This window comes from Pipistrellus kuhlii, unplaced genomic scaffold (assembly GCF_014108245.1).
Source record: "Pipistrellus kuhlii isolate mPipKuh1 unplaced genomic scaffold, mPipKuh1.p scaffold_m20_p_3, whole genome shotgun sequence".
Lineage (NCBI taxonomy): Eukaryota > Metazoa > Chordata > Mammalia > Chiroptera > Vespertilionidae > Pipistrellus > Pipistrellus kuhlii.
This window is the reverse complement of record NW_023425529.1, coordinates 98986782-99013205: the sequence shown is the minus strand read 5'-3', so window position 1 is coordinate 99013205 and position 26424 is coordinate 98986782. Positions and strand designations below refer to the sequence as shown.

Genomic DNA, 26424 nt, shown 5'->3' with positions numbered 1-26424 from the left:
CTGTGATATAAATATGAATATTATGCCTTCCAGATTCAAGTAAAAGAGTAGAAGATAGTGGACCTACACTAAACCACACCATTGAATACCCTTTTGTGATTGACTAAGTCTGGTCTCCATTAAATTTTTAAATATTTCCACTCATATTTACTAGTATCCCAGTGCACAAATTCTTGCACATTGAAAGGAAATTAATTAGAAAAAGTATTTTAATATTGCTATTTGTGTCTTGCTGATGAGAAGGAAATAGGATTCTACCAAGTCTCCTACCTACCTACTCCAGGACTTCTGTGAGGATCAAATGAGATGAGGCACAGGAAAATGCTTCACAAACATTTGGTTAAACTCTAAAATGTTTGCACCTGGTTATAAAGCTAGTCAGGTTTCTGGGCTAAAAATACTCCAAGGATGCTAGTCCCTAGGAAGAGGAAGCTGGCGTTATTCATGACATCATTACCCAGCGCCCACAGCCATCGTTGCTGGACTGGGCTGTGGGCCCATTTTGTGCCATGGGGTCTTGGCAGCGTTGGCTGTGATTTGGTGGGTGTCGCTTTGGGGTGGTGTCAGGCTTGTGTTCCACTTGGGGGAAGCCGAGTGTTAGTCAGCGCCAGATCTGGGGTGCCGTTTATTTTTTAAATGGGCAGTGGATGTCATGGCAGTTCCTGCATTGAGCATCTGCCCCCGGTGGTCAGTGCATATCATAGCTACTGGTTGGATGGACAGACACTTAGCCTTTTACATATATAAATATGCATAAGTTGACTTTTTTAAAAAAATTTGATTTTTTACAGAGAGGAAAGGAGAGGGAGAGTTAGAAACATTGATGAGAGAGAAACATCAATCAGCTGCCTCCTGCACACCCCCTACTGGGGATGTACCTGCAACCAAGGTACATGCCCTTGACCGGAATCAAACCGGTTAGGGCCATAAGTTGACCTTTTGTCTCCATCTAGTACTTTTCCAACCTTCCTTTGATTTATATGTATTTTAGTTTTCCTATCTATAATAATAAAATTGTAATGTGCTAATTAGACAAGATGTCCTTCAGGATTAAGCTGCTATGGGCTGTGGCTGAGGCAGAGCCCTAGGCCCCCAGCTGCCACAGCCTAGACAGAGGCCCTCAGCCCCTGAGGCAGAGGCACAGGAGGGTGGAGGCAGGCAGGCGGGGGCCAAGGCATAGGCAGATGCCCCCTGCTGCCTTGGCAGCCGGGGGCTGAGCCCCTTGCACAAATTTTGTGCATTGGGCCTCTAGTATCTTATGATGTTCTTTATTTCTAAACCAGTGCTGTATAAGACTTTCTGCAATGATGGGAAAGTTCTGTCTTTACTATCCATTATGGTAGCTACCAGCTTCATATGATTATTGAGCACTTTAAAATAGGTATGTCTTGTACTAGTAAAGAACTTAATTTTTTTTAATATGTTTTATTGATTTTGTACAGAGAGGAAGGGAGAGAGATAGTTAGAAACATCGATGAGAGAGAGAGTCATCGATCAGCTGCCTCTTGCACACCCCCTACTGGGGACATGCCCGCAACCAAGGTACATGCCCTTGACCAGAATCAAACCTGGGTTCCTTCAGTCCCCAAGCCGACGCTCTATCCATTGAGCCAAACCAGTTTCAGCAGAACTTAATTTTTTATTTGATTTTATTTCAGTTTTTTTGAATTCAAGTAGCTGCATGTGGTTACTCTATTAACACAGTTTAAACTCTGGTGCCATGTTTACCCCTCATCACCTGGGCCCAGCAGAACATTTTGTATAGTAATTCAAAATACTGAAATAAACCTTGCAGAAATTTTTGCAAACACATTTTCATTAGAGCTAAATTATTTACTTTCAGGTGGTTGAATTACTGAGATACTTCTCCTGGGCAGAACCTCAGTTGAAAGCAATGAAAGCATTACAACATGTAAGTAACTTATTTTTCCTTAGAATATAGAATTTAAGTATTTTGGATTCTCCCCTAATTTTCTATAATTCATCTTAAGTTGTAATTTGTATTTTTAAAAACCAATCCTAAATTGTAGTTTACTTTTATTATTCAAAATAACTTAAAAATTAAATTTATAAATTTATGTATAAAATTTAAAATTCAGTATAAATTTAAATTTATGTATACTGTATTATTAAATTATACACCATTATTCTAAGATTAAATACCATAGAGTCTTAATTGGTGGATTGGAGGAGAAAATGTTTATAGGTAAGCAAAAGATAAGATTTGAATTTCTAAGTATTTTATGCACTTTCTTCTACTTTTGGATATCTTCACCCTTTTGTATTCAAATGGTTTTAAACTTACATTCTTTGGACCAACACTGTCCAAATGAACTTTGAACCATAATAGAAGTGTTTTATAAACAGCACTATCCTAATATATAAAAACCCTGGGTCCGTCACATCCACAATGACCAGAGGCTTGACCTCATGCCCAGGCTGCATGTGCAGCAGGCTCTGATGGGTGGGGACTTGTGGCAGCAGAGACTGGGACAGGGGACACGGGGCTGGCACTCATACTCATTCACAACCACACACATGCACAGACACACACAGCGCCCACCAGCTTACAGCCTTTTCTCCCTTTATTTCCCTCCCTTCCAGCTTGCTCAGAATGAGGAAACAAGACAGACTGGGCTTGAGGAGGCCTGGATGGAAGGGAGGGTCGGCAGAGGGTGGAGCAGTTCCCACTGGCCCCACCCCTTCCCAGCCAGGAAAGAGGAAGATGGAGACATGGAAGCAGGGAGGCCTGAAGGACTGCTGAAAAAAACAAAGACAGATACTGGGCTAGATCAGACCAGCATGGGAGGGCAGTTGAGGGCAGCCAGGCTGGCAGGGGAGGGCAGTTAGGGGTGATCAGGCAGGTAGGCAGAAGCAGTTAGGGGTGATCAGGCAGGTTAGGAGGCAGCAGTCCCAGATTGCAAGAGGGATGTCTAACTGCCAGTTTAAGCCGGATCCCACAATTGGACATCTCCCAACAGGTCCCCGATTGAAGAGGGTGCAGGCTAGGCTGAGGGACCCCCTCCAATGCACAAATTTTATGCACCAGGCACTAGTCTATGTATATAAAAGCCAAGCATCCAGAATGATGAAACAACCAGTCACTATGATGCACACTGCGGTGGCCAACGTGCCCAGTCAGGGCCCCAGTTATCCCCCCAACCTCCTGTAGCCCCTTCCTCCCCACCAACCCAATTCCTGATTGGCCCCCATCACCCTGATTGGGGGCAGGGCTGGCTGGCCAACCTCCTGCTTCCCCTTCCCCCTGCCAGGCTGGCCCTGATCGACCCCCATGGGGCAGGCCGACAGGACCCCACCTTGCACGAATTCATGCACCGGGCCTGTAGCCTAATATAATAACCACTGGCTACATGTTTTTTGGAGTACTTAAAATCTGGCTAGGCTGTCTAAGGAACCATATATTTTTTAAATTAATTTTGATTTAAACAGACACAGATGCCTAATGTCTATTGTGTGGATTGCACAGTTCTACATCCTAGATTAACAGAGGCATCTAAATTAGACAATATCTATAATAATAAAAGTGTAATATGCTAATTAGACTGGACGACCTTCTACAAGAAGCCGGGCCTGCAAGGGAAGCCTGGGTCCCGGGTGCCAGAGGGAAGCTGGTGCTGCAGCCAGAGGAAGAAAGGCCTGTTCTTGCACAAATTTCTCGTATCGGGCCGCTAGCTTAGCTATATAGGAAGTTTTTTCTAGAGTATCAGGCGTAGGTAGCTTTAAGGAAATCTGTAGATTCTTAACTTCCTAAACTAATTTGCCTAAGAAAGTGAGTCTGTTAGTGCTTCTTTTTAACAATTGTTTTTTTTCTGCCATACAAAAAAATGGTTATCTCACCCAGCCACCCATCATCTAGGGTTGAAGATCTTTTCCCAAGGGCTAAAGAGACAATACAACCTCCTGAGAGGGAGAGCAAAGCAAGAGCTTCTGTAAGAAATACTGTTGGGGATCTTGCTTATCTTATCAAGCTAACAAACTCTGCTGAGGCCGGCTCGCCTATTTACTTACCTTAGAATTAAAAATCATACCGTGTTTCCCAGAAAATAAGACATCCTCCAAAAATAAGACCTAGCGCATGGAAAGATAAGACATCCCCTGAAAATAAGACCTAGCACAACTTTGGGAGAAAAAATTAATATGAGACACTGTCTTATTTTCGGGGAAACAGGGTAGGTGAGAAGGTTAGCACAGGCACAACTTAATGAATTTATTTGAATTAAATTAAGCTTAACCTTTTCTGACAAAGTCTGAAAGACTGACTTTGACAAATAGGTTACATAATACATTTTCATATATACCGTATTTTTCGGACCATAAGACGCTCCGGACCATAAGACGCACCAGTTTTTAGAGAAGGGAAATGAAGAAAAAAAGATTCTGAAACAAATAGTGTCCTAAAATATTTTATGTGCATTAAAACCCAACATCACAGTCATAAACACATGTAATCAACCCTGTAAAGTAAACAGCAGCATTTAGAACCATTTTAGAGCCGGGCAAGCACACAGAGACCACACAGAGCCGGGCAAGTAAAAAAACTTTTTTTTTAAAGTACAATATATGTGTAGGCTATATTTGGACCATAAGACGCAGGGACTTTTTCCTCCCACTTCTGGGGGGAAAAAGTGCGTCTTATGGTCCGAAAAATACGGTAAGTTCCAAGGTTTTTTTTACAAATATATAATCTATGTAACAAAAGCCTAATATGCTAAGTGTCCAGGCTTCCAGTTGGCCATTCAACTAATCAAACCATAATATGGTAATCATATGCTAAGGTCACTCAACTGCTCACTATGACATGCACTGACCACCAGGGGGCAGATGTTCCAACCGGTCGGTTAGCTTGCTGTTGGTGTCTGGCCAGTGGGGACTGAGTGAGACAGGCTGGACACATTCTGGAGCCCTCCCGCAGTGCCTTCCTGGCTGGCTAACCTTCCATGTCCCTTCCTGGCCCTGATTGTGCACTGGTGGGGTCCCTCAGCCTGGCCTGTGCCCACTCACAATCCGTGCTGAAGAAACTCCCCCCCCTCACCCCGAGTGCACGAATTTCGTGCACCGGGTCTCTAATACATATAAAAACCTAAGCAACCATTATAACTGAATGACTGGAATGACCAGAACAACTGCTTGACCAGTTGCCATGACATGCACTGACCACTAGGGGGCAGGTACTCAATGCAGGAGCTGCCCTCTGGTGGTCATTGCGCTCCCACAGACAACCTCCCATGGTCCCCCTCCAGCCGGCTGGCCCCCCCATAGGCCTGATCTTTATTTGTGCAATGGGCCTCTAGTAAACTTATAAATAAGGAAATCCATCTTTTACAAATATTTACACCTCTGGTAATTTTTTAGATGTCAATTAAAAACATGCAAATTCTTTTGATGGTACATGAATAAAAATATTTTAAAATCCCAATTCAAATTTAGGAATCTGTTAGGTGTTGATTTTAAGTGATATTACATTGGCTTTGTTTTGGATTTCCTCCACTGTTAACATAAATCTTTAAATTGGCCAAATCTTCTACCTGCTCTTCAAAAATAAAGAACCTTGTTCAAATAAGTTATGTAATATATCATATATATTTGGGGTGCCACAATGCACATTAACATAAGACTTAAGAGCAGTGGTTCTCAGTCTTCCTAGTGCTGTGACCCTTTAATACAGTTCCTCATGTGGTGATCCCCAACCATAAAATTATTTTCGTTGCTACTTCATAACTAGTTTTGCTACTGTTATGAATCGTAATGTAAATATCTGTGTTTTCTGATGGTCTTAGGCTCTACAGCAGCTGCTCTCAAAAACTGCTAGCCGGTTCGCCTAAGACCATCAGAAAACAGATATTTACATTACGATTCATAACAGTAGCAAAACTACAGTTATGAAGTAGCAACGAAAATAATTTTATGGTTGGGGGTCACCACAACATGAGGAACTGTATTAAAGGGTTGAGGCATTAGGAAGACTAAGAACCACTGCCTTAGAGAGTTCTGCAGTAAAGAAACCTGTATTGTCCCTCTTTTCCTAACTGGTCTGACTGTAGCACTCATTTTTATTAACACTACATAGCACCATGGACCTCATTTTAGGAAGTTCTGATTATGGCGTACCTTGTATATTAAGAAATGTATGGTGTTGTTTTTTTTTACCTTTTTGAGCAATATATCTCCCATATGGAAAGTAGTACATGTAAATTATTTTTTCCATAGAAGTACACATTGAGAAATAGGGATTAAAAAAGAGCAGATAGGAGAATTTAGATTTTTATTTGAAATAATTACATTGAAAGGTGAAGTTTAATTCTGATATTAGTTAGAGCTTACTTTTGAGTAAGCAGTTTTCACCTCAAATTTTTAAATTACAAACATTAACTAGTTATTCATTCCCCCAAATTTTCTGGCTTGTTCAAATTAAAATTATTTTTATATTAATAGAAAATGGTGGCTGTTCATCCAGCAGAAGTGGTCAAAATACTCAACTGTTTCACCTTCAGTAAAGACAAACTAGTTGCTCTTGAACTATTAGCTTCGTAAGTATTCTTTATTTTTTTACTTCATTGGAGGAAAGTTGGAGGATTTTTTAAGTGTCTTTTAACTCAGTGTTTGTCAATCTCTCAGAATTATATTAGTAAATGGAACTCTATTAAAATTGATTAAAGCTTAATGCTGAATTCTTACATCAAAATATCTAGTGTGCTTATTACACAGGATTATAATTTACAGAATAATGGGGCTTATGAAGTTTATTAATTTGATTTAATCTGTATATTAATGACTTGCTTTACCTCCCTACTGTGAATAACTTGACTCTGATAAAGTCATAGGATTTATAGTTAGATTCTACCACATTCTGATAAGTTTTTTTTGGCTTTATATGTGCTTATTCTTTCTGGATCTTATTTTCCTCAGTTGTGAAAATAAGATCCTCACCTGCTTAATAGGATGTGTGAACTTTAAATACTATAAGATATGCAAAAGCACCTAGCACAGCATTTAATACATGATTATAATGAATGTAAGCACAAAGAGAAAAGGACTCTCCCTTTCTACATAAACGAAAAAGTCTCTAAGTTGTTTGTTTATAGCACTTGCATTTTTAAATTCCTTATATACAGTATTTATAAAACACAAAATTTATCATAAGGTAAAACTTCATCTTTAGATCAACCATAATTTTTATGCATTTAACACAGGGGTTTGTATTATTTTAATAGCTCTCCTAGCACTCACTGAGAGGGTGTATTTTCAAGAATCTCAAAATAGTGAATTTTATGTATAGCATTACTTTGTTACTTGAGGTAGCCAGATAAACCTCAATTATTATATTTACCACCTTTATATAACATTTTATTTATAGTCACCAGTTAATTAATCTCACTTTTCTCTCTCTGTCATGGACAGAAGCTTACTCAGATATATTTGTGTGGTAAACAGGAGGTCAGCAGGCCTCTGTATGCTGTCCAGGTTCTTAAATGAAAAGCTATATTATATTTTTTTTGTAGAAACATTGTTGATGCACAAAATTCTCGTCCCATTGAAGATTTATTCAGGATAAATATGTCTGAGAAGAAACGATGTAAGAGAGTACTTGAACAGGTAATTATCTCAAGATTGCTATATAAATGGTACCGTGGTACTTTTGAATGTTGATTAAGAAAAGAGTTCTAATCTTTTTCCTATATTAACTTTGATGAATAACCTGACTGATGCCATGTAATGGGTTACTGATGACATTCCTACAGAATAAGCAGAAGAAACAGAGCTGAGTGAAAAGGACACTGGAAGATGAAGAGATAGCTTGAAAATGAGAAGCCAGTTGGCCGCTCAGGTTGAGCCTCCTGGGGCATTTATTCTTAGTTCCTTGATAGCTTTACCATGGCTCCAAGCTTTTGTCTTTATTTTTTTCTGTTTAGGAACTTGGTTGTTTGAATTTGCTTTGTCATTAAACTTATATCAATAAAATTCATAAGAGATGAGCAATAAAGCAAAATCCCAGTTTATTAATTTAAAACCTCTTGGAGGGTGCAAAGTGGTACTTGTCCAAGCCTAGAAAACTTGATTTGTCATATAAGGTAGTGACTTCTTAGAATTTTGATGGCTGGAAACTGAATTAGTAATTAGAAGGCTAGGCCTGGCAGCCTAATCATTAATCCTGACACCCTTTACTAAGCTTAGGGAGAGTAGAGAACTTTGCCTTAGTCATAAATACTGTAGCAGAAGCAATACTTAAGCCCACATTTTTTATTGTTATTACTCACCTGAGGGTATTTTTTCCCATTGATTTTTGGAGAGTAGAAGGGAGGGGAGAGACAGAGAGAAACATCTATGCAAGAGAGACACAATGTTGCCTCCTTGCACATACCTGAATGGGGCTGGGATCAAGCCTAAAACTGAGGTATGTGCCCTTGACCAGAATTGAACCTGGGAGCCCTCAGTCTGCAGTCCAGTACTTGAACTGATGAGCCAAACTGGCTAGGGCCTATGACCACATTTTAGTACCTTTTTTTTTCAATTACAGTTGACATTCTATATAGTAAAGAAGTAATATGCAAATTTATCCTCACACCATTGTACAATGGTCAAAGATGGCCACCACAAGGTGGCTGGCAGGGGAGGGTAGTTGTGGGCAATCAGGCCAGCAGGGAAGGGCAGTTTGGTATGACTGGGCCTGCAGGGAAGGCCAGTTAGGCGCGACCAGGTCGGCAGAGGAGGGCAGTTGGGGGCAACTGGGCCAGCAGAGGAGGTCAATTGGGGGTTACTGGACCAGCAGGGGAGCAGTTAGGCGTCAATCAGGATGGCAGGGGAGTTGTTAGGGGGTGATCAGGTTGACAGGCAGGCTAGTGGTTAGGAGTTAGCAGTCCCAGATTGTGAGAGGGATGTCTGACTGCTGTTTTAGGCTTGATCCCATAGGCCAAAATCTAAAATCCAGCCTAAATCACGGGCCAAATGGTTTACTGAACAGTCATAAACTGTCATTGTGATGGAAACGCAGCGGAGTGCAGTGATGACAGCGCGGTGCGGGCCACATTGCAAGGCCTGGCGGGATGGATTTGGCCCGCGGGCCTTGTGTTTGACACATGTGCCATAGGCAGTCGGACATCTCCCAAGAGGTCCCAGATTAGAGAGGGTGTAGGCTGGGCTGAGGTATCCCCCGTCTCCCACAGTGCACAAATTTCATGTGCCGGGCCTCTAGTGTAATATATTAGTTTGAGGCATACACCCCAGTGATTAAACATTATATAATTTACTAAATGATGATCCTGTTAGAACTCATACCCATCTGACAATAAATGTAGTTATTCAAATATTATTGACTATACTCTTTATCCTGAATTTATGACTATTTTGTAACATCCAATCTGAACTTCTAAATCCCTTCACCTTTTTTACTAATCTTCCTAATCTCCCTTCTAACTGGCAACTGTAAAAAATGATTTTATATCTAAGAATCTGTTTTTGCTCTGCTTGTTCATTTATTTTGTTTTTATATCCACTTGTTGATAAATATATACTTACTAGAGGCCCAGTTCACAAAATTTGTGTATGGGTGGGAAGGGGAGAAGAGGGGTCCCTCAGTCCAGCCTGCACCCTCTCCAATCTGGGACTTCCCTCTCACAATCCAGGACTGCTAGCTCCCAACTGCTCACCTGCCTGCCTTCCTGATTGCCACTAACAGTTTCTGCCTGCCAGCCTGATTGCCCCTAACTGCCCTCCCCTGCACGCTTGGTAACCCCTAACTTCCCTTCCCTACAGGGTCCCCCTCAACTGTCCTTCCCTGCAGGCCCAGTTGCCCCTAAATTCTCTCCTTTGCCAGCCTGGTTATCCCTAACTGCCCTCCCTACAGGCTTGATTGCTCCCAACTGCCCTCCCTTACATGCCTGGATTCTCCCAAATGCCCTCCCTTGTGGGCCTGATCACCCTCAATTGCCCTCCTTGCAGGCCTGATCCCTCCCAGCTGCCCTCCCCTGCTGGTCATTTTGTGGCGACCATGTAGTGTCCACATGGGGGCAGCCATCTTGTGTGTTGGAGTGACAGTCAATTTGCATTTTTCTCTTTTATTAGGTAAGATAGAGGCCTGGTACATGGGTGGGGGGTGGCTGGTTTGCCCTGAATGGTGTCCCAGATCAGGGTGGGGGATTTCCCTTGGAGCATGGGGCAGCCTGGGTGAGGGGCCTGTGGTGGTTTGCAGGCCAGCCATGCCCCCTGGCAACCCAAGTGGAGGCCATGGTATCTGGGATTTATTTATCTTCTATAATTGAAATTTTGTAGCCTTGAGCGGAGGCCAAGACAGGCCAGGCCCGTGAGAAGCTTGGCTTCTTCCATCGCCAGGGGCAACTCAAGCCTCCTGCTCTCTCCAGCTCTGTGGTTGCTGCCATTTTTGTTGGGATTTATTTTATCTAATAAAAGAGTAATATGCAAATTAACCATGCCTCCACTACACTCACAAGCCACGTGTACAAGCCAATCAGAGCAAGTATGTAAATTAAGCCCAACCAAGATGTCTACAGCCACAGAGAGCAGGAGGGAGGCTTGGGTTTCCCAAGCAATGGAAGAAGCCAGGCTTTCTGCCTGCCCTAGCTTGCCTAGGCTTCCACTCAAGGCTACAAAGGTGCAATTATGGAAGGTAAAATCCAAACAGAAGTGGCAGCAGCCACAGAGCAAGCAGAAGGCTTGGCTCCACTCCAAAAGAGTAATATGCAGATTAACCGTCACTCCAACACACAAGATTAAGATAGCTTCTCCCACATGGTCAAAGATCCTGCTCCCATGTGGACACAAGATGGTAACCACAAGATGGCCAGCAGGGGAGGGCAATTGGAAGGGACAATGCATGCAAGGGAGGGCAGTTTTGGGTGGTCAGTAAAGCAGGGAGGGCAGTTGGGAGGCAACAGGTCTGCAAGGGAGGGCAGTTGGGGGTGATCAACCCTGCAGGGATGGGCAGTTAGGGCTGGCCAGGATGGCAGAAGAGGAAGTTGCAGGCAAACAGGCTGGCAGAGGATCAGGTAGACATTAATCAGGCTGGCATGGGAGTGTTTGGGGGGTAATCAGGCTGGCAGGCAGAAGTGGTTAGGGGCAATCAGGAAGGCAGGCAAGCGAGTAATTGGGAGCCAGAGTCCTGGATTGTGAGAGGGATGTCCGACTGCCCGTTTGAACAGGCAGTTGGACATCCCTCCAGGAGTTCCTGATTGGAGAGGGTACAGGCTGGGCTGAGGAATGCCACCACCACCCTCCTCCCCCTGCATACAGACTTCATGCACTGGGCCTCTAATCTTCTATAATTGAAACTTTGTAGCCTTGAGCTACCCCAGGGCTGTGGGAAGCTTGGCTTCCTCCATTGCTGGGGAAACACAAGGCTCCTGCTTGCTCCATGGCCACAGCCATCTTGGTTGGGTTAATTTGCATAATCACTCCTGATTAGCTGGTGGGCATAGCAGAGGTATGGTCACTTTGCATGTTATTAGTGTAGATTGTCTATTCATCTGTGTTATCTTTTTTTTCCTTTTTCTTAAAGAAGATACTTTAACATTCTATGTAATACTGGTTTGGTTATGATTAACCCCTTTCTTTTTTGTCTGGGAAGCTCTTTATATGTTTTTGTATTCTAAATTGATAACTTTGCCAAATAGAGTGTACTTGGTTTACATATAGTAAACCCTCCATTTTGTGGACCTTAATTTAACACATTTTGGATTTAACAGACAAAAATTCCAGTCTGTATGTCATATGTGAAAATTAACACCCTGTTAATTTTTAAGTGCTTTTAAACAAGATTTGCTTATAATTAAATTAACTGGTGGTTTTTTTTGTTATTAATTCACAACTTTTATAAATCTTAGTGAATAGGTTATATGTTGGAAATAAACACTACTAATTTCTGTGACATATATATTACATATCCAGAGCTATAATCTACATATGTAAATCCAAGGGTAACTGCTTATAAACAAAGTTTGGCAAATGATGAGAACATGATCACATCACATCATATGCAATAATTGGTTGTCCCATGGCATGACTCTCAGCAGTTAATACTCCTGGCTGATGTACCTCTTTTTACTAAGCCATGTCCCAGCCATGTGCATTTGTTTACTAATAGTGACTAGTGAATGCACACTTTTACTAGACCTATTCAGTATAAATTTTAAATTATTGTAATACATACAGAAAACTTCTCTGTGAAATTAAACTTTCCATAAATAATTTTAATTATGCAAATGTTTCTACATAAGTAAAAATAGGTCAACTAATTTGTCAATTTTAGGTAACTAATCTTTTTCTCCTGATGGTTTCAAGGTTCTTTCTTTGTCTTTAATCTTTTGTATTGAAATTATGATGTGTCTTGGTGTGGGTGTCTTTAAGTTCATCTTGTTTGGGACTCTACTTTCTGGTCTTTTACATTTCTTTCCTTCACCAGGTTAGGGAAGTTTTCTGTCATTTTTTTTTTTTTTTCTTCAAATAGGTTTTCAATTTCTTCCTCACTCTCTTCTCCTTCCGATACCCCTATGGTGTAATGTTGGCACACTTGAAGTTGTTCCAGAGGCTCTCTACACTGTTCCTGAAAAGGAGTCCAGCCTGCAAGCAGTTATTCTTAGGGCTAGCCAGTAGTGTGTGGGTTCCAAATTTTGTGCAGAAAACATTTCATAATATTAATACGAGTTCAGGTGATTTTGAGAAAACGTTTATTAAAGTTAGCAACAGTGAAAGAAGGAAGGGCTTAGGATAGAAGAAGCAATAGGAGAGCCAAGGAGGGGCTGCTTTCAGTTATCCTGCTGAAACCAATTTGGCTCAGTGGCTAGAGCATCGGCCTGTGGACTGAAAGGTCCCAGGTTAGAATCTGGTCAAGGGCATATACCTTGTTTGCAGGCACAACCCCAGTAGGGGGTGTGCAACAGGCAGCTGATCGATGATTCTCCCTCGTTGATATTTCTAACTCTATCCCTCTCTCTTCTTCTCTAAAAAATCAATAAAATATATTTAAAGAGTGTCCTACAGTTTTCCAAATATAGGTCTTTTACCTCAGTTAAGTTTATACCTAGGTATCTCAATTTTTTTAGTATGATGGTAAATGCATTGATTTTTTAGTCTCTGTTTCTGTAAGTTCACTATTGGTGTATAGAAAATCCATAGATTTCTTGGTGTTAATTTTATATCTTGCTACATCGCCGAATTCATTTATTAAGTCTTTTAGCTTTTTCTTGGAGTCTTTTGGGTTTTTTATGTGCAATATCATGTCATCTGCAAATAAGGACAACTTTACTTCTTTTCCAATTTGGATGCCTTTTATTTCTTCTTGTCAAACAGGAGTGGTGAGAGTGGGCATTCCTGTCTTGTTCCTGTTCTTAGAGGGAATAGTTTTAGTTTTTGCCCATTGAGTATGATGTTTGCTGTGGGTTTATCATATATAGCTTTTATTATATTGAGGTATGATCCTTCTATTTCCACCTTGTTGAGAGTTTTTATCAGGAAAGGCTGTTGGATTTTATCAAATGCTTTTTCTGCTTCAATTGATATGACTATATGATTTTTATCTCTCAAATTGTTTATATGATGAATCATGTTTATTAATTTGTGGATGTTGTACCATCCTTGCATTCCCAGGATAAATCCTACTTGGTGATGGTGTATGATCTTTCTGATGTACTGCTGTAGCCGATTTGCTAGAATTTAGTGGAGGATTTTGGCATCTATGTTCATGAGGGATATTGGCCTGTAATTCTCTTTCATTGTGTTGTTTATCTGGTTTTGGTATTAGGGTGATGCTGGCTTCATAGAAGGAGCTTGGAAGTGTTCCTTCCTCTTGAATATTTTGGGAATAGTCTGAGGAGTATAGGTTTTAGTTCTTCTTTGAACATTTGGTAAAACTCTCCTGTGAAGCTGTCTGGCCCTGGGCTTTTGTTTGCTGGAAGCTTTTTGATGACTGCTTCAATTTCTTCCATAGTTATCGACCTATTGAGCTGTTTAGGTTCTTCCTGATTGAGTGTTGGAAGGTTATATTTTTCAAGGAATATGTGAATTTCCTCCAGGTTGTCCAGTTTGTTGGAATAGAGTTGTTTGTAGTATTTTGTAACAATCCTTTGTATTTTGGTGGGGTCTGTTGTTATTCATCTCTTTCATTTCTGATTTTGATCATTTGGGTCCTCTCTCTTTGCTTCTTGGTGAGGGTGGCTAGAAGTTCATCAATCTTGTTTATCCTTTCAAGAACTAGCTCTTGGTTTTGTTGATCTTTTGTATTGGTTCTTAGGTTGTTTATTTCTGCTCTGATCTTTATTATTTCCTTCCTTCTGCTTCACTTAGCTTTTCTTGTTGCTCTTTTTCTAACGCTGAGTTGTAGGATTTGGTAGATTATTACCATATTTCTTTTTTTTTTTTTTTTGTTTTTTTTGCAGTAGGCTTGTAGAGCTATGAACTTTCCTCTCAAGGCTGCTTTTGCTGTGTCCCATAGATTTTGGATTGTTGTGTTTTCATTGTCATTTGTTGCCATGATGTTTTTTAATTTCTTCCTTGGTCTCTCTTGGGTCCCAGTCATTGTTTAATAGCATGCTGTTTAGTCTCCACGTGTTTGATTTATTTTGGATTGTTTTTATTGTAGTTGATTTCCAGTTTTATGCCACTATAAACTCAGAAGATGCTTGATATGATTTCTATCTTCTTGAATTTGGAGAGACTTTGCCTATGCCCCAACATGTGCTTTATCTTTGAGTCTGACTCATGTGCACTTGAGAAGAATGTATATTCTGTGGCTTTGGGGTGAAATGTTCTGAAGATGTCAATTAATTCCATCTGGTCTAGTGAGTCATTTAGGATTGATATTTCTTTGCTGAATTTTTTGTTTAGAGGATTTCTCCAAAGGTTATAGTGGGGTATTAAAGTCTCTTACTATGATTGTATTGCTGTTAATCTCTCTCCCTTAATGTCCTCCACGAGTTTTTTTTACGTATTTGGGTGCACCTATTTTGGGTGCGTATATGCTTACCAGTTATTTCTTCTTGTTGGATTGCTCCCTTTAATATTATGAAGTGGCCTTGTTATTTCCTTCACTTTGAGATCTAATTTGTCAGATATAAGTATTGCTACCCCAGCTTTTTTTTATTTTTTATTTCCATTCAACTGGAAAATCTTTTTCCATCTCTTCACCCTCAGTCTATGTGCCTCTTTTTTTCTGAGGTGGGTATCTGTAGACAGTAGATATATGGGTTTTGTTTTTTTATGCAATCCGTTTTCCTATTTCTTTTGATTGGGGCATTTAATCCATTTACATTTAAAGTTGTTATTGATAGGTACTTACTTGTTGTGATTTTTATTCTATAACCCTGTGTTCCTTCTTCACTTTCTATTTCTTATTTTTACAGCAGACCCTTTAGCATTTCTTGCATTGCTGGTTTGGTGATGATAAATTCCCTTACTCTTTTTTTTTCTTTTTTTTTCTGGTAAGCTCCTGATTTCACTTTCAATTTTGATTGATAGCTTTGCTGGGTACTGTATTCTTGGATTAAGACCCTTCCTTTGCATGACTTTGTATATTTCATTCCATTCCCTTTTGGCCTGGTGAGGTTCTGTTGAGAAATCAGTTGCTAGTCTGCTTGGGGGTTCCTTTGTATGTAACTTTCTGTCTCTTGCTGGCTGCTTTTAAGATTCTTACTTTGTTGTTGGTGTTTGCCAATTTAATTATAATGTGCCTTGGTGTTGGCCTTGTAGGGTTCATTTTGCTTGGCACTCTGCCAGTTTCTTGGATTTGTGTGGGCTTTTTCTTCTCTATATCAGGAAAGTTTTCTGTTATTATTTCTTCATACAGGTTTTCTATGCTTTCCTCGGTTTCCTTTCCTTCTGGGACGCCTATTATGTGAATATGTTTTTGTTTTGTATTGTCTCAGTGTTCACTTAGGCTCTGCTCCTGCTTTTTAATTTTTTTTTTCTAGAAGCTGCTCTAATTGGGTATTTTTTCCATCTTGTTTTCTAGCTCACTGATGTGGTCCTCTACTTCGTCTAGTCTACTCTTGATGCTTTCTTTTGAGTTCTTTACAGTAGCGATATCATTTTTCATTTTTTCTTGCTTCTTCATTTTCTCTTGGTTCTTACTTGTGTGGTCAGATTTGTCTTCCATTCATCTTAGCCATCTTATGATCATTCTCTGAATTCTTGCTCTGCTAGGTTGCCTGCCTCTAATAGTTTACTCCCTTTTCTGGTGATGCCTGCTTTTCTTTCAAATGTGGGCTGTTGTCACCCCATGGTCTCTTTTTTCAGTGTATCTCCTTATGTACTTCTCTCCTGAGTTGATTTAAGTGCACAAAATACAACACAACGAGGTACAAGACACAAGGCATTGAACAGAAATGTTTGCAATATTAATAACCTCCAATAAAGGTGACCACTAGAGAAAGGCAAATTGGGGGTAGGAGAGATAGAAGAGTAAAAAGAGTAGTGAGGGAGTGGGGGGGGAAGGAGTGTCAAGATGAAATTGGGAAATGGAAAAAAAATAAGACAGACAAAAATGAGACTAAGAGAGAGACTAAGAGAGAAAAGGGGAACAAACTATATATATGGGGAGAAAATTCCAATAGAACAACCACTAATCCCTGCAAATGTCAGCAACAGTACTCAGAGATTAATACAAACTACAAAACCAACTAATATCAAGTGAGGCGAGGGAAAAAGAAGTAAAAAACAAAGAAAGCAAATAAAAAATACCAAGCAACAACAACAAAAGAATAGACGAAACAATCTCACTAAAAAGCATAAAAATTCAATATGTTGAATATATACACAAACAACAAAAGGACCGTAAGAAAAACAATTAATTCTTATAGTTAAGATAGGGAAGAGAGTGGTGTATATGCACTTGGAGCAGGGGATTGGAAATTAGATATATAAGTAGGGTGAAAATTTTAGCAGGAGGTAGACAGAAAGAATAGGGAAAATCTAAAACAGGAAAGGGTTAAGATAAACAGGACATCAAAAGGGGAAAGGTTAGGAAGAGAATGATGGTGTAAAGGTCGTGTTGAGATAGGGTTAAAGGATACTAAAGAAAAGATGAAAATAGAATGAAGAACACTAATCACAATAAATAAAGAGAAAATAAAATGGCACTTGAAAAAAAAGAGAAAGGAAACAAAAAAGTTAAAATAGCAGTAGTAACGCTCATTGAAACTAACAATGTAATAATTAAAAAGGTAAAATCAGTGAGGAGGAAAAAAAATGTTTAAGTAAAAGATGCAAAAAATGAAAATAAAATACAATATAAAATAGCATTAAAAATGTGCAATAGTGAAGGTCATTTATTTCCTCTGTTATTCTGTTTGGCACGCCTGTTTCTCAGTCCAGACAGTATTGCAGTACCCTGTGTTCCACTGCACCTCAGTGTTGTAAGCTAGTCCTTTTTTTTAAGTAGGTGGTTTATTGATTTCTTATGTTCCTTTATTTTTTATTTAGTAACACTTATAATAAAAAAGTCAGTTTGTAATTCAGTCCCTAGGTGGCAGTGTTTCTAAATTGACTTCCCTGTCTTTTTGGCTGCCCTAGCCATCTTTCTCTATGACACTCAATACCAGTTTGTGGAGGTGGGCTGCCTCCAAACTGGCTCCCAGATAGTCTCTCCCCGCTCTGATTCCAATTTCTTGAAAAGCAATTTCCCCCTGCAGACTCCTATGGCATGGCAAACTGGGTGGTCTTTGCTTGGTAATCAGAATCAAGTGGATAAAGGGGGAAAGGCCCAGGTGGCTGAAAGATGGGTCTGTCTGCAAATTCAAGCAGACTACACACCTTTCAAATTCTTATGCTCTCCCTTTGTGTCAGATCAGAATGGATTGCTTTTTAGAGTCCCCTTCTGTTAGCATCCTTGAGGACCCCCTTCCACATTCACGGATCACTCCAGACCCAGCAGCTGGGGACTTTTGCGGCCACAGACTTCCCTGGTCCTCAGAGTCTTGCAGCGCGGCTTTTTTCTCTGTCGCCACTATATATATGGGCTGCCTCCACAGCAGCCACCATGACCGCCACCGCTGCCAGGACCCAGATACCTCACGTTATCTCAGGCAAAATCTGACCTTTCCATTGTGGAGTGAAGAGCTCCCTTGAATCTGTGTGTTTGTGCCTATTGGGGCCTTGCAGCTGTTCGGTGGTCTCTAGAGTGGGTTTTTCAAGGCCCACTTTTTAGTAGTTTTCCCTCTGAGTCTGTAGCTCCAGGAGAGGTCTCAGCTGCAGTGTGGGCTGCTTGGTCAGGGAACCATGTTCAGCATTCCCCTACCTTCTCTTAGAGTTATGCTATCTGCTAGCTTGCTAACAAACACTCCCCGAGCGACTCTTTCTATCTGTTCCTGGACTGGGATCAGAACATGTCTGTCTATTCTGCCACCATTTTTGCCCCCCCCCCCCCCCCTAAAGTATTCTTTTTTTCTTTATTTTACTGATTTTTTGACAGAGAGGAAGGGAGAGAGATAGAGAATTAGAAACATCAATGAGAGAGAGACATTGAGCAGCTGCCTCCTGCACACCCCCTACCGGGGATGTTCCCACAACCAACGCACATGCCCTCAACCGAATCAAACCTGGAACCCATCAGTCTGCAGACCGACGCTCTACCACTGAGCCAAACTTGTTTCGGCTCTTTATTTCAATTAGGATAGCCTTCATTTCTAAATGCTTTCTATGTCCTTTTTCATGATGTTGAAAATCCTGTTGAAAAACAATTTCTATATACAATATAGGATTTTCTATATACAATATCATGTTATCTGCAAAGATATATATAATTTTTTCCTAATTATTCTGGCTAAACCTGCAGTATAAGTTCAATAGAAATGGTGAGAGTAAACATCTTTATCTTCTTTCTGATCTTTAAAAGATTGTATCTATTTCACTAAGTTCTGTGAAGTGCTCACTCAATTTGTTCCTTGAGCATCCTTATAACCATTGTTTTGAACCATGTATCTGGTAATTTGCTTGCCTACATTTCATTTATTTTGAAAAAAAAATTTTTTTTTTAATATATATTTTATTGATTTTTTTACAGAGAAGAAGGGAGAGAGAGAGCTAGAAACGTAGATGAGAGAGAAACATCAACCAGCTGCCTCTTGCACACTCCTACTGGGGATATGCCCGCAACCCAGGTACATGCCCTTGACCGAAATCGAACCTGGGACCTTTCAGTCCGCAGACTGATGCTCTATCATTGTGCCAAACCGGTTTCAGCTATTTCGAAAATTTTTTATTTTGGAAATTTCTCCTATTTTTTTCATTTAGAACCTGTTTCTTTGTCTCCACATTTTGTCTGCTTTCCTGCGTTTGTTTCTATGTATTAAGTAGAGCTGCTACATCTCTTGGACTTGATAGAGTGACCTTGTCCTGTATGGCCCTGGCTCAATCTCCCCAGTCATAGGAGCTGTGTGTTCCAGATGCACCCCTGTGTATGCTGTGTGCACTGTATTGCTATAGCGGAACCATAAATGCTATTGGTGTCACTAGAAGGAATTTGCTGCGAGTACCTTCTGTGACTACAATGGAATTGATCCTACAGAGCAGAACTTGCTTCACTGGGGCTTTGGTGTTCCCGGAGTCTGCACCTGAGTGTGTCCCTTGTGTAGATGGTAGGGTGGTAATCTGGTGTGATATGAAGCTGTCCATCAGGTGCACTGAATTTTGGGCCTCCCAATGAGGAGCAAGGTCAGTTAATACATGTGCCTTGCCTGGGCCATCTAGCTCAAGCTACCCAGTGATCCGCAGATGGCTGTTACTTGTCTTGGGATTGGAGAACCAAGTCCAGCATCCACTAGTGCTTGGCTTGGGGCCACTTAGCAAGAGGTATAGCATACTCATAAGCCAGATGCTGCTTGTTTGAGAAGTCTTAGTAAAGTCTGAAGCATGAGGCAAGAGAGACCATTGGTATGGAAAAGCCACTGGAAATGTCTTGGATGGGCCCATAATTGGGTGGGGTGGGTCTCAGGGAATCACCAGGTTTGGGCAGACAGTGTTAGGTAGGTTGATGGAGACTCAGATATGATGCCCACCTGCTGGGTCTATTTGTGGTGAGGGAATGTTTCAGAAAAAGGAGCAGTGGCCTCTGTCAGTATTTTTTTCCTGGCAGAAAGCTGACCCTTCAATTCTCGGCCAGATACTAAACAACTCAGTTCCTCCCCATATGTTTCTGGCTCCTTTCAAGCTGCTTCCCAGGCACTAGAACTCAGAGGGTGTGAATTGGAGTAAGTCCATGTACAAGCCCTTTAAGAGGAACTGCCTGGGACTCCAGCAGCCCTCCTTCTCAGCCACAATTCCCACTGTTTTTTACAGCCAGAAGTTATGAGGACTTCCCTTTCTGTGAGCCTGTATTTCTTTAATAAGTTCTTCATTGGTTTCCTTGGCTAAGTTCTTTAAGGTATCAAGAATTTTCAGGTTGTTTTTTTTTTTTTTTTTTTTTTTTTACCTAATAAAACATTCTAATCATGTCATTTCTTTCTCAGAAATAATAGTTCTGAGTGTTCTGTGGAATCGTCTGTCTGGTCAATGTACAGTGTTTCTGGAAGGCAAACTTGAAAAGCCTTTAAAATGTTCACATCTTTTAATCCACAAATGCTATTTAGAAATTTATTTTGTGGAAATAAATAGAAAAGTACAAATTAATATGTAAGGGCATTTTTCCTGCAACTATTCATAATATTGCCAAATTGAGATAATTTCTAAGGTTGGGGTATTAGTAGTAGGCTGGATTGTATAGCTAACTAGAGGCCCTGTGCACAAAATTCATGCACAGGGTGGTTGGGGATGTTTCACAGTCCAGGACTGCTGGCTCCCAACTGCTCACCTGCCTTCCTGATTGCCCCTAACCACTTCTGCCTGCCAGCCTGATCACCCCCTAACCACTCCTGTGCCAGCCTGATTGATGCCTAACTGCTCCCCTGTCAGCCTGTTTGCCCCTAACTGCCCTCCCCTACAGGCTTAATCCCCCCCCTGACTGCCCTCCCCTACAGGCCTGGTCCCCCCCTAACTGCCCTCCCCTACAGGCCTGGTTCCCCCCCAACTGCCCTCCCCTGCAGGCCTGGTTACCCCTATCTGCCCTCTCTTGCAGGCCTGGTCTCTCCCAACTGCTCTCCCCTGCAGGCCTGGGTCCCCCTAACTTCTCTCCTCTGCCAGCCTGGTCACCCCTAAGTGCACTTCCCTGCAGGCTTGATCACCCTCAGCTGCCCTCCCCTGCTGGCCATCTTGTGGTAGCCATCTTATGTCCACATACGGGCAGGATCTTTGACCACATGGGGGCAGCCATTTTGTGTGTTGGAGTGATGGTCAGTTTGCATATTACTTTTTTATTAGATGGGATAGAGGCCTGGTGCATGAGTGGGGTCTGGTTGTTTTCCCCCGAAGCGTGTTCCGGATCAGGGTGGGGGTTCCCTTGGTGAGTGGGGCTGCTTGGACGAGAGGCCTGTGGTGGTTTGCAGGCCAGCCACGCCCCCTGGCGACCCAAGTGGAGGCCCTGCTATCTGGAATTCATTTATCTTCTACAGTTGAAATTTGTTGCCTGAAGTGGAGCCAAACATTCTGCTTGCTCTCTGGCAGCAGACATTTCTGTTAGGATTTATGTATCTTCTATAATTGAAATTTTATAACCTTAAGCAGAGGCCTTGGCTGGCCATGGTGTGCGAAAGCTTGTCTTCCTCCATTGCCGGGGACAACCCTAGCCTCCTGGTCTCTCTAGCTCCGGGGCTGCTGCCATTTCTGTTTGGGTTTATGTATCTTCTATCATTGAAACTTTGTATCCTTGAGTGGAGGGCCTAGGTTGGCCAGGGTGTGTGGAAAACTTGGCTTCCTCTAATGCCAGGGAAACCCAAGCCTCTCAACTGTTCTCTGTGGCTGCAGCCATCTTGGATGGGGTTAATTTGCATACTCTGTGATTTGCTGAGGGCTTGTGGGTGTGGCTTGTGGGTGTAGCAAAGTGATGGTTAATTTGCATATTACTCTTTTATTAGGTAGGATAATATGTGTGAATGGATTTACGCTGAATGGCCAGATTATTATGATCTCTGAATGCATAATAATCTGGACACTCTGTGTGTGTGTGTGTGTGTGTGTGTGTGTGTGTGTGTGTGTGTGTATTAGAGGTCCAGTGCATGAATTAGTGCAGGGGTGAGGTCCGGCCAGCCTGGCCAGGGAGAAGGGACGTGGGTGGTTGGCCGATCTGCCTGCTGGTCGAACTCCTAGTCAAGGAGACAATTTGCATATTAGCCCTTTATTATATAGGATATACACTGAGTGTCCAGATTATTATGTGTTGAGAGATCATAGTAATATGGCCACACAATGTATACAACTAATGTATCTCTACAACAATGTATAGAATGTCATATTTTTAAATTGAACATTTATAACTCGTTATTCCTATAACAGTATAAATTTATTGGAATGTATGTCACCTAATATAGTATTTTTCATTTACTTAATAAGTACTTATTGGTCAATAACTCAATATGTGTTAAGCATCGTTTTAGAAGCTATGGATAAAATATTAAACCAGACCAAAATCCCATCCCTCAATATATATCAAAATTATGTAACATTAAATTGAACACTGCTTTTTTTTTTTTTTTTTTTTAAACATTACAGCTCTTTAGACACTCCATACTCCATGTTATTTGTTTCTGTTTCCTCCTTTAAATTATAAACTTCATCAGAATGGAAACCATGTTTCTTTCATCTAAGTGATTTCTGTGCTTTGTCTGTAATATGAGGTTGGTGATTATAGAGTTGGACAATGTTATTTCTTGGTCATTGGAAAAATGGAACATATTCAATAGTAAATGGACATTTTTTTGCACAGTTTACAAAATGCATTGTCAAGATATCTTTGAATCTTAGTTGTGACATTAAAAACTTTGTTACCATTTTAATAACTCCATTTAAATAAAGTGATTTTTACTTATTAATTTTGGTCATGTTTATCATTAATAAGTGCTGATTGATATAAGAACAGATTGAATGGGATGCTGTTTCTTAATTCATGTTTTATAGCAGGACTTTCCAATGTCCAGGATACTTAATTTTATAAGTTTATTTGTGTGTACTTTTTTTTACCACTTTCTTTTTACGTTACAGGCTTTCAAAGGAGGCTGCAAAGCTCCTCATGCTATGATATCTTCCTGTGGAACAATCCCAGGAAATCCATATCCCAAAGGAAAACCTAGTCGCATATATGGAATTTTCCCAGTAAGCATACTTTTATAGCTATATCTGAAACTTCTTGTGGCTAAATATGAAATATAGCATAGTTATGATATATAAGTTGATGAGGCTTCTACAAAGAAAAGGAATTTTGTTATGTCAGCAACTTAATTCATATATTGAAAGTTGATATATCAGCTACATTAAAGTATTTTTGTAAAATGTACAGAACACGCCAAATAGCAAAGATGATGATTTTGCTTTGTTTTGTTTTTTCAAGTATTTTAGAAGCACTTATTTACATTTAGTAAAAGAGCATCTCTCAGTATTTCTCAGACAGTTTCACAGTTAAGTATGTTTGGAAAACTACATGCAATATTTTTTTCCTGGAAAATCCTATTGTATAATAAAGCCTCTGAGAGGTCTGACAAGAAAGAAACTGGTTTTTATATCATCCAGTGTTTCTAAGTTTTTTTGTAAGCTGTTTCAAAGAATGGTGTTTATTATTGTAGTGTTATAAATAAACCTAAAACTTAGTGGATTAAAACAGAAAACATTTATCATCACATGTAGGTGATCTGGGAATGGCTTAGTTTGATCATGGCTCAAGATTCTCATGAGGCTGCAGTTATCTGGAGGCTAAATTGGAGCTCCATACTATACTTCCAAAGTGGCTCCTTTACATGCCTGGCAAGTTAGTGTAGGTTATTGGCAAGAAGTCTTTGTTCTCTATCATAAGGACTTTTCCATAGTGCTGGTTGAGTACCTCATGACATGGTAGCTGACTTCCACCAGAGCCAGTCATCTAGGAGAAGATAAGTGGAATCTGTGTTGTCTGTATGACTTAGCCTTGGAAGTCAAATGCCATCATTTCTGGAATATCCTGTGTGTTGCATAGGTTTCCCTATTCATTCTGGAAGGGGACTGAACACAGCATGTTGGAGGTGAGGATCACTGGCACCATCTTGGAAGTTGGTTTCCAACCATTTAGGGACACACACTATTAGGGTGACACAGTGTAATAGTCAACTTATTCTGGTCTGTTAATTATAGCAGCCTTGAGTGAGGTCTTACTTGCGCTTGTATAATATAAACTAGCATGCTTAATGCTTATAGAGAACACCATTTTTTTGTCATTATGTTTCAACTGTAATACAGGTACTCTTTGATTCTTACATATATTATAGCATGTAGGTCTATTTCTGATTGCATCTTTTGGGAGAGAAAATAATTAAAGCGTGCTTTATCCTGTTCTCTTATTATGTGTGTACTTCTGAGGACCCCTGTACCTGTTTTGAGGATTCTGTGGTAGAGGAGTGATGAGCAACTTATCAGGATCATGCATCCAGGGCAGGGTTGAATCTGGAATCCAATGTTTAAATGCTTACCAGGTCCTTTTCTTCACAATAATACAGGCATTCCTCAGAGATATTGTGGGTTCAATTCCAGACCACTTTAATAAAGGGAGTGCCACAATAAAGCAAGTCTTAATCTTTTTGTTGGTGGAGGTTTGCCTTTGATGTAAAAAAAAAAAAAAAATGCGATATCTGTGAAGTGCAATAAAGGAAAAATACAATAAAATGAGATAAGCCTATATAGTGAGGGGTTTTTGTTTTGTTTTTGTTTTAGGGTTTCTCAAAAGTCTCAATTCTTTTTCTTTTTTATAGGGAACCCCTTTGAAAAAAGATGGTGAAGAATGTACCAATGAAGGCAAAGGAATAGCTGCACGGATTCTTGGACCATCTAAACCAGTATGTTTAGAAAATAAATGATGAAACAGGTCAACTCTTAGATGTAGTTTTCTGTTTAAAGTGTAAATTCTTTTTTTGTGTGTTAGGAAGTTCAAAGTATACTAAAATCCCTCAGAAAATGCATGGCCTAGGACAATATAAGTATAACTTAATAGTGCTAAGGGCCTTTTTGAATTTGTTTTGTTTTAAAGTGAAAACATAATTTGTTTTTATTTTTTTCTCTTGCCACATTTAGCTGTTCCTTTGGAAGTATAAAGCATGGAAGGTTCACTTTAAGATTATGGTTTGGCCAAATTAGTATTAGGGTTAGTAAAACAGGACAGAGCAAGGAGAAAGAATATTTTCCTCTCTCCTCTCTCCTCTCTCCTAAAAGTACAGTATTTGGCTTAGCTTTTGCGATACCGCTGCTTCTCTAGAAACCAGTTCTTTTAAGTTCTTTATTATTTATATAAGTTCCACCAAAGATAACAGATTTGTGGATTTCAAAAGGCAAAAAAAAAAAAGACTAAAATACTGAATTCATAATTCCAGGCTACATTCTGCTATATTTGGCAGCATGTTGAATGCTAAAGAAAACTTTTTTGTTTTTTATTTTCAAAAGGGGAAAAGAGGGTAAGATGAATGCATTCCTAATAAGTTTGGAGGATTTTTGAAGGTTCTTGGGTAGCTTTAATTCCAAAAGCTAGTGGATTTCTTTTGTTACATAGGAAGAGGTAGGAATTCTTGAATTACATTAGGCAGATCAGAGAGAAATTGGCTGTTTGGGATAAGATCTGACCCTTCACTGGAGTTGATTTGATGCTGAAATAAAAAATAAACATCTCTGTGGCAATCTTGGTCAGGGTCTACCTTTGGAATTTAATAGGAACCACATGTTTTATATATATATTTTTTATTGATTTCTTACAGAGAGAGGAAGAGAGAGGGATAGAGAGTTAGAAACATCAATGAAGGAGATTCATCTCGATCAGCTGCCTCTTGCACACCCTCTACTGAGGATGTGCCTGCAACCAATGTACATGCCCTAGACCGGAATCGAACCTGGGACCTTTCAGTCTGCAGGCCTATGCTCTAGCCACTGAGCCAAACCGGTTTCAGCAGGAACCACATGTTTTAAAGCAAATAGATTTTCATTGTTTGTGCCATGTGTTGGTCCAGTAGCATTAGCTTTGCTGGGCATTTTTAGCCTCTTATGACTAAATATTTTGAAACAACTTACATTTTGTTTTGTCAGTAGAGTGCTTAGTTGATTTATTTCTAACTGTTGTACTTTACCCCCTCATTTAGCCTCCTTCAACATACAATCCACATAAACCCGTTCCTTATCCAATACCTCCATGCCGGCCACATGCAACTATTGCACCAAGTAAGGAGTTCTTTCATGTTTTACACTTTTTCATTTTGCTCTTATTAAATTGAAAGTAAGTGTTGGTATATGTACTCGGGAAATCTCAAGCATCTATAAAATGTTCTGTGATTTGTTAACTTACCCACAGGCAGCTTAACTAGTGTCTTG

The 26424-nt window shown here is 40.2% G+C and overlaps 1 protein-coding gene across 4 annotated transcripts in view; it reads left to right on the top strand.

The window, feature by feature from the left end:
- Positions 1-26424, top strand: part of PROSER1 (proline and serine rich 1) — a 67670-nt gene that overhangs the window by 5974 nt on the left and 35272 nt on the right. For 2 of the 4 annotated variants that reach the window (XM_036455532.2, XM_036455531.2), the window contains exons 3-8: positions 1844-1912; positions 6454-6548; positions 7521-7614; positions 23092-23202; positions 24825-24908; positions 26196-26274. In XM_036455532.2, the coding sequence (XP_036311425.1) occupies positions 1844-1912; positions 6454-6548; positions 7521-7614; positions 23092-23202; positions 24825-24908; positions 26196-26274 (532 nt within the window). Of the gene's footprint in view, positions 1-1843; positions 1917-6453; positions 6549-7520; positions 7615-23091; positions 23203-24824; positions 24909-26195; positions 26275-26424 lie in introns of all 4 variants that reach the window. The other 2 variants (XM_036455534.2, XM_036455533.2) reach the window with 2 other exon arrangements.